Here is a 15,029-nt window from a genome sequence, read left to right as displayed (position 1 = left end):
AGGTGACAAAGCCTGATGAGGCTATCAGATCATTTAGGTTAATAAAGTTGAGATGACCTTGATCATCTGCAGAAAAGTTTATGGGAGTAACCGAGCAATAAAATCGCAGTAGAGTTCAATGTAGATAAGTGTAAAGTGCTGCACAAGAAGAAAAGGGCCCTTACTTGAGCTATAAAATGGCAGGATCTCATCTGGTCATTAATTCTCAGGAAGGAGAATCCTGGAGTTATGAAAATTGCCCTATGAGAACATTAGCCTGGTGATCACCAGACCAATAAAAGTAAAAAAAAAAAATACCAGTAAGTGTTAAGAAATCAGACAAGAACAAAACAAATCATATCTTTTTGCTGCCATAAAAATCTATATATGCATCTTCTGTGTAGGTAAAGAATCACAGAAGTATTGGTTGAGAGGGACCTCTGCAGGTCACCTGGCCCAAACTTTCCCTTGAAGCAGTACTACTGCCAACACTAGATCAGATCAGCTGTGGCTTTTTTAATCTGAGTGTTGGAAACCGCCAAGCATGGCGATTCCACAACCTGCCTGGGTAATTTGTTCCAGTGTTGTGTTTTCCTTTTGGTGAAGAAATTTTCCCCCATGACCAGTTTGAATCTCCCTAGCTGCAGATGTAGCTCAACACAGCTGCCCAATGAAAATAGCTGTTGCTCCCTATTTTCTACTTGCCACTGCCAAGAAGTGTTTGGCTGCATCTTCCTTCAGATGCTTTTCTGGTCCCTGAACTTCCGCAATAGGATGAAAAACAGGAATGTTTTTAATGCAAAGCACAGCTAACTTAAATAGAATTCCTTCAGGGTGGGAGAGGAGTTACAGAGTACATGGTAGAGAACTAGTGAGCATCAAATGATGATAGCAGTAGCCAGGTTGAAAAGACACTAAAAGAGGCAAGATTTTCCACAATATATGTTTGACCTGGAGAATTTGTTACCAAAACATGTTGTAGATGCTACAGATCCACGTAGGTTAAAGGGAAGATGGGCAAGTACCTGTCAGAGAAACCCAGTGAAGGTTACTTACTGTACCTGCCTCATAAAATCTCTGAGCCTGATATTTTTATGGTGGTGAAAGTGCTGGAGGGAAATACTGCTTTCAGTGATGAAACCCAATATTGGTTTAGCAAAGCCTTTGGTCTCACCCCGTGTGGAAGCTTTTATGTTCAATAAATTGCTTGCAAAACTTCACTACTTTACCTGCGTTTCTGTCTTGCCATGCTAATTACATTGGTAATTCTTCAGCTCATTTTCTTCAGCACATGAATTATTATTGTTAGATTACTATTTTGCTTTGGGTTTAAGTTGTGTGCACAAACAACAAAACCAGGACTGGGGGGAAAAAAAAAAAAAAAATCTACATTTTAAAGAGATAAGCCTCAGTCTTCAAACTGGAACTGCAGGTTGCAGATTGCCGGCCAAAGCCTTACTTCCAACATGTTTACAAATTTGGTTCCACTAAGGTTTTGAAGTCAAGATTTTAAAGGAAGGATATGCCTATGATTAAAACAACGAAGCAGCAATCTGGAGATCTCACTCTGATCTACAGCAATGCCACAAATTTCCTGCTGGTTTTGGGAAATCAGTTTCATTTAGCATGAAATGAGTTTTCAGCAGATGAGGTCAATGGAAGAGCTCGGATTAGGCACTTGCAGAACTGCTTAGTGAGGGTACTTTTCACCTTGTGCATCTGTGTGGCAGTAGAAAGCTTTGGGGAGGGCCCTGTGGTAGTGCCAGGGGGCGATCCAAGGAGGAGAGACCACCACACAAAGCTTTCTGCCCTGGGAGGCAAGACCACGGGGACACCGAGGGAAAGGAGGAAGGCAAAGAGGAACAGAGAGTGGTGAGGAAAGGAGGAAGCTTGCTTCTCACCTGGCCTCTGAGGCCCAGAAGAGAGGGGATGGTCCAGAGAAGGGGAGCAGGAAGGGTCCCTGAGGAGCGGAGCCGGGAGACAGGGGAGAGGGCAGGGAGGAGCGGGCAGGCCACCGTCCGTGGGAACGCCATTCCCCGCTCCTCGCCTTCCTCAGGAGCGCTCCGGCGGGGCAGGGAGCGGCGCTCCCCGCAGCCGCCGCCCGACCCCGCCACCCACACAGGTGGAGCGGTGCGAACGGTGCGAGCCCCGCTGCCCTTCCCTTGGGTCCCGCCACCTCCCCGCCCGTCCCCGCCGCGCCACCCCGGCCCGGCGGCCCCTCCCGCCCCGTGCCTGTGCTGGTCACCCCGGCCCCGCGCCCGGCGCCCAGAGGAAGCCGCCGCCGGGGCGATGCGCGTCCCCGCCCCGCAGGCAGAGCCCCTTCTTCCCTTCCCATCCGAGGAGACACCGGGATCTGCCTCCGCTCCCCTCGGCCCTCCCCCTCGGCTTCCTCCCTTTCGCCTTTTTTTTTTTTTTCTTTTTTTCCCTTTCTTTCTTTTCTTTTTTTTTTTTTTTTTTTTTTTTTTTTCCTTTTTCCATCCCCTCCCCCGCCTGGGAAGACCTGGCCGCTCCCCCCGCCCCGTCCTCAGTAGCCGCGGGCGCTGGGCGGCGGACGAGCGGCGAGGAGCGGGGAGCCTGAGCCCCGGGGCTCCGTCCGTCCTGCGGGCTGCCAGGTATGACCGAGACCCTTCCCGGCGCGGCCTCTGGGGAAGAGGCAGCCCCGAGAGAGCCGGCTGGGCAGGAGCGGAGCTGGGGATGGGGGCTGAGGGGGGACTGCCCGGTGCCGGGGACCGGGCGGTGCGAGGTAACCAGAGTCTCTAAAGCGATAGTTTTGGCGATGTCGTTCTTCCTACGCGGGTCGTTTTTTTTTTTTTTTTTTAAATGATGGGGCTGAGCGATGTCAGAGCCGTGAGTTTGGCAGCTGAGATGTTTTGTATAAAGTTCCTGCCTCTTTAGCCTGATGGACTTATTTTTGATAGGACTAAAACGCCACGCGTTGATGTGGTCCTTGTTTTTCATATTTGAAGCCGGTTTCACACGGGACTGAGCCAAGGGGTACATTTATTGGGTTTTCGGGGGTTTGTCTCGCTGTGCCTTCCGCGGGGAGCAGGCAAGGAGCCTCTTCACCCTTCAAAACAAACTCCTATCCCCTCAGTATTAGCGCTACCATCGCCGCGCTCCTCTGGAATTGACACTGATTTCATCCAGATTCGTCACTGCTGGAAGCAGATTTATCTTGGAATAGCAAAAATAAAGGAGCCGTGCCAAGGTATTTAAATCTCAGGCTTTGTAGCGGGGGTAAACTCCTTTGGATCAGGCACGGAAAAGCAGAGCCTCCTGCGGAAAGCAGGACCAGGGAATGCCTAAGGAGAGATAAAGGCTTACTCCCCAAATCCTCCTCTTCTTCCAGGATAGCCCTGGGCTTTAAACACGCGAACTCACAGGAGCAGCCGGCAACAGCGGAGAGGGCAGAGGGTAGGCGGCCGTCCCAGCAAAGCCCTGCCGCCCTCGCCGTTCCTCCGGCGGGCTCCCGGTCTGCGCTTACCCGCTGCCGTCCCGGGGCCGCTGCCCGGCCGGAAAGGCTGGACCCCCGCAGCCGCTGAGAAGCGGAGCGTGATCTCCTTCCCCTGCGGCTCCTCCCGGCGCGGCGGAGCGGGGAGAGCATCCCGGGGCGGGCGCGGGGCAGCCGCCGGCGCTGCGGGAGCGCCGCCCCGCGGCCGCGGCGGGCACTGCGCCTCGGGGGGAAGCCGCCGCCGGCGCCGCTTACTCGCGGTCCTTTATTTAACTCGCGTGGGGGGTTTCAGAAACGAGCTGTCACGCCTGCCGTGTAAAATTAGTTCTTCCTATGAGTACTGAAGCTGCCTAAGTTTTTGTAGGAGCCAGGACCCGCAGTGGGTTTTTTCCCGCAAGTCGGAGAGGGGGACAACATCCGTACACCATTGGAGTGAGGAGTGAGCACACCTGGAGGAGGGAAGGGGGAGCAGTGGCGGATAAGATTAGGGCAATGGTTTCTTTCAGGAAGTGTGAGATATCAAAAATTTGTTCTCTGTTTTGCTTTGTCAGAGTAGAACTGCGAATTCCAACGTTCAGGTCATTTCAAGAATAAGGCCAAAAAGCAGTTAAAGGAGAAGGTTACTATAGCAGCCTCTGTTATTTTATTGCCTGGAAATTGCATTTAAAATTCTGAAAACTTAGTTTGAAATGTGTAGACTTTCCTACAAGAAAAAGGAAACCCCAGGGTTTCTGCACCAAACAGACCTAAAATAAAACACTGTCAGGAAGCTGGACTGAATTTTTCTTCTGTCTGAGCTACGCTGACATGTAAATTTCTTCCGTGACAGCCAGAAGAGAAACCTATTCCAGCTCTGCTACACTATAAGCCTTTTCCTGAGCATCTGACATGCATTCAGCTGGAGTAAGGTAGATTATGATGACAAAATATTTCAAGGATATCCAAAAAAATTAGGTAGTTTTTGTTCTGTGGATACAGAAATGTTTAATGTTAGAAGCAAGAAATGAGAAGAACTAAAAATAGTTTTACTTATATGGATACGCCTGGTAGCTGGAATGCCACCAAAGTTATCAGCTGAGTTTGGAAACTGGAGGAAGAATTTTAACATTTTCATATAGTTGGGGAATCTCTCTGGTTTCCATTTTGTCTTCTCTCAAGCAATTTGTCATACCTCAAAGACCTGCCTCAAGAATTCCAGCTATTGTGAGCCAACCCAAAATCTGTATGGGAAAGGATTGAAGGAAAGGAGAGGGCAGAGCATCTTGGGGTGTGGAGGAAGAATGGAGAATGGGTAACATGTTGAGAGGTTTTTTTCTTGCAATTAGCTTGAAGACTTCTCAGAACATTTCCTCTTTCCCCTGGAGGTTGTAATCTCTCCCCCCTTCTCTCGCCCTGCAAAGCTATCTTTGCACCCATTTACACATTTACATCCTCATCATCTGGCAAGAGGAGCCCTGTGTTTCCCTTTGGCCAGCAGCCTCTACTGGGCCACGGTAACTGCTGACACTGCCCGTACTTGCAGCTGGCCTCCTCGAAACAGTAGAGATGGGGTTAGTAAACAGATCTTAAATGCATGGCTGGAAACAACAAAGCTGCCTAGCAGAACCACTACTCTGGTCTGTAATGAGAATTACCATGTTTATCAAGTTCCTTGAACTTCTTCCAGTTATCCTGAAGTGTAGTTAGTTCGTTCCCAGTGACAAGTGGTTCATTATAAATGAGGGAATCTTGGCTTCCAAGACTGCCTTTGTAAGTAGGGAGCACTTGGGTATCATGTTTCAAATGGAAAACTCCAAGGCATCTATTGAAGGTTCTGTGCTTTGTTTGTTTTGGGTTTTTTTTAATTTGTTTTTTGTTTTGTTTTTGTTTTTTGTTTTTGTTTTTGTTTTGTTTGGTATTTTTTTTCCTTTCTTTCTAAAGAGTGGCAGAAGGGAACCATAGTACCCCACCTATCTGCTTGCAGAAAGTCTTTCTATAAAGCAGAGAGGAAAAAATGGACTTTTCTATAAACTTAGTTATGACAGCATCTGGGAAGACATCAGCCATCACAGTGGAATGACATCAATGCAGACTTTCTGTGTGAACAAGCAGTTAATAACTAAACTTTCCATAGGGCTCAAAAAGTTCAGCTACAAAGGAATATCAAATATCCAGATCCTAAGGAAAAGCTGAGAAAGAGAGGAGTATAATAGGGAAAAAACTTTGTACGGCGTGAGAAGTGGAGAGAGAATACAACCTCCAGGGGAAGGAGGAAATGTTCTGAGAAGTCTTCAGACTGATTGCAAGAAAAATCATTCTCAAGCCTGACATTAGAACTGTCTCGTTCAGCAGCTGTATTAGGGCAAAGCAAACTTAAACAGCTTTTCTACATTAATATCACATTATTTATCCTCAAACCATGCTAGTTTGTGACAGGCTGGAAATAAAGATGAGGAGATGCTTCCTCATACAACATGGAGTTAAGCTGTGGAGCTCCTGGATGCAGAACATTATGTCTACTAAATTCTATATGTATTCAAGGGAATACTACCTGCATTCACGGGAATACTGTCAAACCATGGAAGAGAAATTAACTAAGGTTTCCTTACACTACAGAACCTACCTCTGCTCTAAAGTCCACTAGGTACAACTGGTTGTAATTAAGAAACTGTGAGGGAGGAGGGGCATACATGGTCACCCTATTCCTATCCCTATCCTCTACCCTATGCAACCACAATTAGTCAGTGTCAGAAACAGGATTTTAAGACAGGCAAGCCTTTGATCTGGTCAGGAACGTATTTTTATGTTCTCATTATAATACTTTCTCTTTTTTTTTAGCTCCTTCTAACTTACCCACAGATAAGTAAAATAGTTATTCCTGCTCAGATTTAGTGCTATTTGAGCAATAACTGAACCAACACTTTGAAGGTAACATTGTATACCAAAGTTAATGTTTAAATGCACACATTCCTGCTATACCAATAAGCTAGACTGGTGTGAACAACTGGTGCCCCTCTACAAAATCTTGTGCCTGGGGTGATTCCCCAGCTCTGCTTTCAAAACTTGCAGATATCTTTTCATATGACTACATACAGCCCAGAGCTCAGACTTGTGAGTCACTGTAATCTCCAGATGTCTTAGGAAAGTCCACGCATCTTCAAAACCTGAATTAGCTACTTTAAAGCCAGGGAGGGTTTCCTTGTATTGTAAAATATAGTATATATATCCTAGTAAGTGGACTCCAGCTCAAAGTTCGTGTTCCATTCTGGCAAAGGTTAAAAGTGTCAAAACTATGCGGAATCAAATCCATGCTCTGAACTTGGCATCAGAAGCAACAAGCTGTGGTTGAACTCTCCTGCTTACTTAACTAAAAAATTATAAATATTACTTACTATAGACAGCAAATGTGTCTATGTGGTAAAGATGCCTCAAAAATCTTTTGAGTCACTGGTCCATTACACAGCTTTGAAAGCAATGTTCCCACTTCTTTTTCGATATACCTCTATTTTTCATGCTAGATCTTCAGCTAGCCTGTAGCCAGTCTGTTCACTGGAGAGTACCACTTCTATTATTCTAAACGAAAATTAAGGAAAGCGGTTTGTTTGCTCTGGCCTACACTGCCATTGCGATATAAACCAGAGAGCTTAACCACATACAAATCCTTGAATTGCTTGGCTTTTAAAGTTTAATCATAGACCCTTTCTTTCTTCACTGCTGAGGTTTCCATGTAATTGGAATGAAGGATGTTGGAACTGAACGCAGGTTTCCCAGTGGCAGCTGCCAGTAGTTGGATAATGCCACTGACATCAGTGCTGCTAAAAGAGAAAAATGGTCTTTTCAGTAATGTTTTGAGTTCAGAATCAAAAGTTCTGGGTTCAATTTCTGGCTCTGCCTCAGACTTCTAACAATGTTACATTTTTCCTGCATGTTTCCCAACTACAGATGGAAATAATACTGCTTTTTGTCTTTCCCATTTGAAGAATTAGCTCTTGGTGTGGTGCATCACCCCATGTAGGTGGGGCCTTCCCCACGTATCCATAAGGCACAGCACAGTTCCTACAGCCTTTGTGGGATCCTGAAAAACACATGTGATGAGTAATCAGACTTGTCCCTTCTACTTGGCTGAGCTTTGCTGCATGTATATACAACCAGGAGACTCCTCCACACCAGCAGCATTCTCCTTTCCTCATTTGTCTGTCTGTCCTAGAAAACCTTGGTTCCCTGAGATAGCAGTTAGCAAAGTGCCATTTTTCACACAGGCAGATTCATAGTTCTCAGCTGAGTGGGTAATGGAGAACCAATCATTGGTGACTTTTAAGTCAGCTAAAGCCACGCTTTGGCCATTACAGGAAAGAACACAATTGGTCTGGTTTCCCAAGGGTTCCTAAGTCTCACAAGTGTAGTCTGTTTATCCATCTCTGCTTGGATCCCAACTTTCAAATACACTGAGGGTTTTCAACCTTGTTCTACCTTCAACTAAATAGCTACAAAAAAGAGAAGCAGAAACGTAATATGTAACTGCATACCTTTGGAATAAATCAAACCAGGATGCTCTACTGAGTGGAATGACTAAGACTGCTGTTCACTGAGGGAAAAACAGGTAAAACTCAGCTGGTTTTATCTTCCAGTAGGTAGCTCAGTGTGCATGCTGGCTGAATCATCTGCATCCATCTTGCTAGAAACAATTGGAAGAGTCAGAGGCAATACAAGGAATATCTGGGGCATTTCTATTTTGAGCAGATTGTAGCTGTTTCACTGATGTCAGTTCTAAAATTGCATGATTATACTTAGAAGATACTAAGAAAACTGTATATATCTCCAAAGTGTATTTTCAAATTTCTCTTTCTTGTTTTAGAAAAAAATAAAATAAAATGGAGCACATGTTACTGCTATTCATACTTTTCATACCTATATTGGGTACCAGTAATGGAACAGAAACTGAACAAGATTTTACTTGGCACTTAAAGAAGATTCCCCAGATTGTGAGAGAAAGGACTTTCTCCCTTGACAGCCCTAAATTTGAAGCAAAAACCAAATTAGAGCTGAGCAGTGTATGTGGGATTGAATGTCAAAGAAAACTGCCAGTGCCAAGCTTGTCTGACTTGAAGAACCTCTTATCCTATGAGACTGTTTTTGAAAATGGCACACGGATCCTGACTGAAGTGAATGTCCTCGGAGCAGTGCTTGACCCAGCTGCAAACACAACCACACGAAGGCCTTTGAGAAAGAAGAGGCAGATATATGGAACAGACAGTAGGTTCAGCATCTATGACAAGAGGTTTATGACCAACTTTCCGTTCAACACAGCTGTGAAGATCTCTACGGGCTGCAGTGGCATTCTGGTTTCCCCCAAGCACGTGTTAACAGCAGCCCACTGTCTGCACAATGGCAAGGATTATGTTAAGGGCAGCAAAAGACTGAGGGTGGGCCTGATGAAGACGAAATCCAGAGGCAACGGCAGGAAACGCAAAGGCGGTAAAAGAAGTAGGAGAGAAATTTCTGGGGCCAAAGAGGATCCCAAAGCTGGCACAGAATTAAGTCGACAATCCAGAGGTGATGAGAGAAAGCAGAGGCGATCTGGGAGGAAACAAGGGACCTCAGATGGCCTGCCCTCCTTCCAGTGGACCCGGGTGAAGAGTACGCACATCCCAAAAGGCTGGTTTAAGGGTGTCTCTGGCGATATTGCCCTGGATTATGATTATGCTGTTCTTGAGCTCAAGCGTCCCCACAAAAGGAAATACATGGAGCTGGGAATCAGCCCAACGATCAAAATGATGCCTGGGAGCATGATCCACTTCTCAGGTTTTGACAATGATCGGTCTGGGCAGCTGGTCTATAGATTTTGTAGCATATCTGATGAGTCCAATGATCTGTTTTATCAGTACTGTGATGCTGAGCCTGGCTCCACAGGGTCTGGCATCTACCTCCGTTTGAAGGAGCCAAACAAAAAGAAGTGGAAACGCAAGATCATCGCTGTTTACTCAGGCCATCAGTGGGTGGACATCAATGGCGAACAGCAGGATTACAATGTAGCGGTACGAATTACTCCTCTCAAATATGCCCAGATTTGCTTCTGGATACATGGGAATGATGGGAATTGCACACAAGGCTGAAGAGAGCCGAGCCTCACTTGCTGAGCACCCTCACTGCCGTAGAGTGAAAGGCGGCCGCAACAGTGACTGGAAGAACATCCCTCCACACCAGAATGTTTCTGAACTCAAAGCTCGCAAGTAGTGCTATGGTGACTTAAGGAATGCTGAATTGCTAGGGGAAGGGTAGAATTGTCAGACAAAGTATTTCTAATTGTAATCAACCTCGATACACACTTAAAATCCCAAACTATATTTATGTTTGCAATTGTGATAAATTCAAGTCATTCGGGAGGGAAAAAATGGCTGCACCTGTTTGTCTTTTTTTTTTCCCAGGGAAAGGGTTGAAATATCTCAAACTGGTGTTATTGAACAGTACGTTATTTTTTTCCCCAATGGATTTACTTTTCTCAGGGTTCTGTTCCAATTCTTCAAATGCAAGTTGTGCATATAGCTTGTTACTGTATATGCAGAATGATCCAGAGAGCTGAATGAGAACAATATGTTATTCTGGTATTCTCTAAAGACCATAGGTCCATGTTGAGAAGCAGCACTATAGTTAATGATTGTTAGTTTGGAAAACTTCCTCTTCTGGTTGCTGCATGAGCACTCCCATGGAAATTCCAAATTTATGTAGCTGAGGGTTACACCTTCTCTTCATTGCTCAGTAAAAACAGCAAAAAAAGAAGTTAAACAAAACTTTCCATGTTTGGAAGAAGAAGACACATCTGGACATAGTTTAATGCCTTTAAACATTCTTTGAGAAGTTATAAAATCTTAAACACACGCATTCACCTTCCAATTAGTATTTGGAGAACTGTAGGTTTAGTTTCTAGTGAAATGTTTAGCTTTACCATTGGGAGAAGTCACTGACTCCTGAAGTGGCTACTTGACAATCATTTGGAGCTTCACAGATGATATATTTTTTGGGTGCTAAACATTTTTTCAGTTTTTATAAATTACTTTTGTACGAGTTCAGCTTCATAGATAGGATAGTATGTATTAGACTGGGAGCTGGAAATCAATATTTTAGTTTGGCTTTAGTTTTGCAAAGTGTGTGATTTTAATCATGTTATATTCAGACTCCACCTCAACATAATTCACAAGGTTAACTAAAAGTTTTTCCCAAATAAATTATAGCACCTTCTGAATGGTAGAACTATCCTGTGCATTATAAAAGGTATCTTGTTAGATAGCAGCAGTAGTTAGCCAATAATTTGGTTCAATATGTTTGCAGAACCATGTTTTTAATGAAAACACAAACCGAGCTTGACTTTTACACACCTTTAAACACAAACCACCTTCTTAAAAACTGTTGTTGATTGCTATATAAGTCTGTATCTTTTATTTTATGTCAAGATCTTGAACTACACAGAATTGTTATGGTGCTACGTTAATCTAATAACATAAAAAGATACTGTGCCTTTCTGATCATATCCTTTGGGTTGCAATACTTTCAGAGTATTCACCACCATAATACTTAATTTTTTTACCATAAGTTTATGCTGATCAAAATACTTTTTTTCCTGTGCAGGGGCAAAAAATACAACAAGATTTTAAAATACTATTTGTTTGTTGGAATCTTTAAAACATGCTTAAAACATCTTTTGATGAAATAAGATGATTTTAAATAACCCATTTTTTTTGGTAGATGGTTGAAAGTATATAACCTGACACACTGAATGTGCAGGGAACTTTGTCCTATTATTGCCAGAGCATAAAATTTAAGACTTGCTTCTACATCATTACCCTAACAATATTTCATTCATTGGAAGAGATCTCACTTTAAAGGAAACTATTTCTTTTAATAGTTTTTCTTTTCTTTTCATTTCCAGGAAACACTTAACTTTTCTTCCTTTATTATGTTTTAATTTTATTTTGTGTGATTGTTTGCAGAAAACTAGTAATAATTTTTAAAGTTTAGAAATAAATCTCTAAGATTGTAGGGTTAATTATTTTTTATTGTTGTTAACATCTCTATTAACACATGTGGCTTTGCTGACAGAAATTTTAAATCACCTCAGTCCAGTATTTAATACTCTTGCTCTATGCAACAGATTTACAGTATTTTTAGTCAGGTCTGTAATGTTTTTCTTAAGTGCCTTTTTCCATAGTTACTGTGACAAATAAGGTACCACATCATTAATCTAATACAAGACAACCCAGGTCTATGGATTTTTTTACAATTATTGTCTTTATTGATTTGGGTCCAAAAGTGGTCAAGATAAGGGGGCTTAGCAAATTTCTTGCTTTGTTGAGTCTTATTTAGGTGTGGACCTCCTCAGAAGAAATAAAATCTATTTCTTTATCACTTTGGAAATTGGGAGCAAGGTAAAAATGAAAACTGTTTGATGTCAGCTTCCAAATGATCTTGTTATAATAATTATCTGTTGTAAATATCTCAGCCACAACCTGAGGTCCTTTATTTTCAGAGAATAAATACTAGATGCTCAGTGCTTCATTTTGTGGTACTAAGAGATTAAAGAGGTTGGCCAGAGCAACATAAAAATTAATTTAAAACAAACAAACAAAAAACCAACCAACCAAACAAACCTCAGTGTCTCAGTGCCAATGCACAAACACATGAAAATATACAGGCTTGGAGAACTCATGTTGTTTTGATTGAGTTTTGGTGTTGTCAGCACCTTCAGGTCAAGGAATGCAGGTAGAGGAAGACACAGACAAAATGTTTTTTGTGTTGTCTCTGCATGCTAGGCAACATTTTGGTGTTCCACTTGACCTGATAGGGAAATAAATGCTTTATGTAGGCATTGAGACTACCTGCTACAGGGAATTCTGGAATAGTTCATACATCAAGTACTTCTACACAGTCCCAGGAATTCAATGAGCACAGGGCTCTTGGTACCCACCACTGCAAAGGGGATGAGAATTTCTAAGCCATCTCAGATTTTCTTAAAAACCTGCAGTTACTATCTAGTAACCAGTGAGAAAATATGAAGAGGAAAATATGATCTCAGTAGATCAGATCTTTCTGTTGTCTATGACACCAGCAGCAAGGCTGGGTTTCCAGCCCTTGTGATGTTTCCCTAAAGGATTTTTCTTCTCTCAGGTACCAGGCTGTACATCATTTGTTTTCATCAGTACTTATTCTTTTCCACAAGAGTTGGTATAGTAGAGCTTTTTATTCAACTGTATTCCCGGCTTTAGGAAAAAACAACCTCAGTCAAATCTCTTTTCTCCTAGAGGGCTACTGGAATTTATAAAGTCAACAAGTAAGTTTTTTCGGAGTCAAAGATAAACCTCATATGTAAGCCATTAATACACCCAGACCAGCTTCTGCAAGGTATTTGTGCACGTGTTTAATATGAGGCTCTGAGACACAGTGGAAGTCAAGGGGGTTATCTGCAATGAGAAAAGTTAAATCTAAGTTTGTAGTAAATTAACAAAAGAAATGAACAACATTATGCAGGAAAATTATTTCTGTTATATGAGGTATAGAGTGCCCAATGCTTTAATAATTGCTCAAAGAAACTCCTTGACTTCTTAAGATTTACCATCTTAATTTTGCAGATTTATGTGTCTGTATGGAGTATGAATCAGCACGAATATGGCTTAAATAAAAAAGAAAAAAATAACTCATCCACATGTGGAGGAGAAAGGCAGCTGGGGAGCTCTTTCTGTTCTGCTGATAAGGGATGACCTGGCAGCAAACAGCAAATAAAACAGGAAGAAAGAAGAAGTACATGGTATGGAAGACCAGGAAGATGGAGATGGTATGCAAAGGATAAAGAAAGTGTACAAAGTAACAGATGAAATGGCTGCAAGGTAGCAGAGGCATGGATTGTGAGAGAGAGTAGGCAGAGGGTAGACACTGAATAGTATGAATTAAGATGTGGAATTCACAAGTTTCATGGGCAGTTTTTCACTGTTAAAGATAAGGCTTTTCTTCCCAGCCAACAGCAACAAGGAAAGGGCTGTGAGAGGACTCAGGTTGGGGCAGGGACCACTAATAGGCATGGGTTTTTACCCTGATCTACAATCCATGCCTGAATCCACAGGGATTACGCTACTGTTCATTCAGAGTCCTTGAAAAGCAGCAGATGTGTGTTCTGACCAAAAAGCTTGGCAGTATGAACCTCCCAGTACACTGGGTCACCAAGAGTGTAGGGAGTAAGGGGAATTTCTCAAACCTGACCTTTTGTTGGGATTCTTGTAAAGGCTGTTCTCCACTGGGGAAAAAAAAAATCAAACAAAAAATCTCAGACTTAAGGCATTGAAATGTTGGGTCCATTTTTTGCATGTATCTAGAAATTCTAGGCAATACATTTTTTTCAAGTGTCTCCTGTTTGTGTTTGGCATCCATAGAAATTTAATAAACTGCTTCTAATTTTAAAGCAGACATTATTGCAGATAGTTCCATCTACAAATTCCTGGATTAAAGTATGACTGGGGGAAAAAAAAGAATGTTATTAAATTGAAAGCTTAAAATTTCACTCTAATCTCAAAGGATTTGGAAGTATGTTCGGGTCCCCTTTGCACCAGCCTTTTGCTCCAAGTGTCAGAGCATTTAGGTTAAAAACCTCCAGAAGTAGCTTTGAGGATTCTTTCATGCTCTTAGCTTTTTAAAGACTGACAGAAACTGTATCATATTTTTAACTGCGTAAAATGACAAGCCATTTGAAAAAACAAATCCAAACTTTTGCTCTGATATTATATGATGCACTTATTATGTCAATAAACATTTTCTGTTGTTTTTCTTTTCCTCTGTCATGATACACTTTGTTAGCTGTGGTTGTGTTACACAAACTTCATTCTCTAAGTGCCTGTAATGATTTATCAGTGAATCATCTGGGACTTGGTCTTACAAGATATTAATGTCTCTTTAAACTTGTTCTGGGAAAAAAATCTCCCTGTCTTCAAGATAATTACTCCATGAGCAAATTTGATGAGTAAAAAATTTATTTCAGCAAGGAAATGACTCATAGTCTATGCTGCAAGTTATGAATTCTAAAATAAGTAATTAGTTCTGTTTCTGCTATTTGCTATAGTTACACTTTCTGCCTTGGAGAGCTGTTGAACCAGGCCAAATCAGAAATACGAAAAATATTATAATCTTGGTTCTTAGAATTATCTTAACTCTGTGCCCTTGAAACTGGTATGGATTTTATCTCTAAGAGTAAAAGGAGGTTTTTTTTGCTAGATCAAGAGCTGCTGGAAATATTTAATGGAAAGTTAAGGAATTATTACAGCTATGATTAACAGTGTGTCTAATACAAGCAATATTTACCAGGGGTCTGGCAAGGGCTTATCCACCAGTTCTTATATGGGTCCTCACATGGGGGAGGAGTAAATGCCACAGAGAAATAGGATCGAAAGCTTTTTGACCTGGAAAAAAAGTCCTTTTGGGGCTGGTAACAGGATCTAAATCTTTTCATTGCTGAAACCTACTTTTTGCCATGATCTGGGAGAAAGCCTTGGTGCCTGAGAAATGTTTCTCAGCCTCTGTACAGGGAACACAACCAGAGACCCAGGGGTGACAGCTGTGTCCTCTGCAGGCCATTCCCAAGCCA

General features: G+C 42.5%; 1 protein-coding gene across 1 annotated transcript; it reads left to right on the top strand.

Annotated features, from left to right (window-relative positions):
* The first annotated feature begins 2,505 nt into the window (after window positions 1-2,505).
* On the top strand, window positions 2,506-14,271 carry PRSS35 (serine protease 35). The gene is made up of 2 exons (XM_040060602.1): window positions 2,506-2,591; window positions 8,265-14,271. The coding sequence occupies exon 2, from the start codon at window positions 8,281-8,283 to the stop codon at window positions 9,520-9,522; it is 1,242 nt and encodes a 413-aa protein (XP_039916536.1). The 5' UTR covers window positions 2,506-2,591; window positions 8,265-8,280; the 3' UTR covers window positions 9,523-14,271.
* The last annotated feature ends 758 nt before the right edge of the window (window positions 14,272-15,029 follow it).

This window comes from Hirundo rustica, chromosome 3 (genome assembly GCF_015227805.2).
Source record: "Hirundo rustica isolate bHirRus1 chromosome 3, bHirRus1.pri.v3, whole genome shotgun sequence".
Lineage (NCBI taxonomy): Eukaryota > Metazoa > Chordata > Aves > Passeriformes > Hirundinidae > Hirundo > Hirundo rustica.
Note: the sequence above shows the minus strand (reverse complement) of the source record. Positions and strands in the feature narration are given on the sequence as shown.

Bases quoted from the DNA above. Each gene is read 5' to 3' on its own strand.
- PRSS35 (XM_040060602.1), top strand. From the start codon at position 8,281: ATGGAGCACATGTTACTGCTATTCATACTTTTCATACCTATATTGGGT.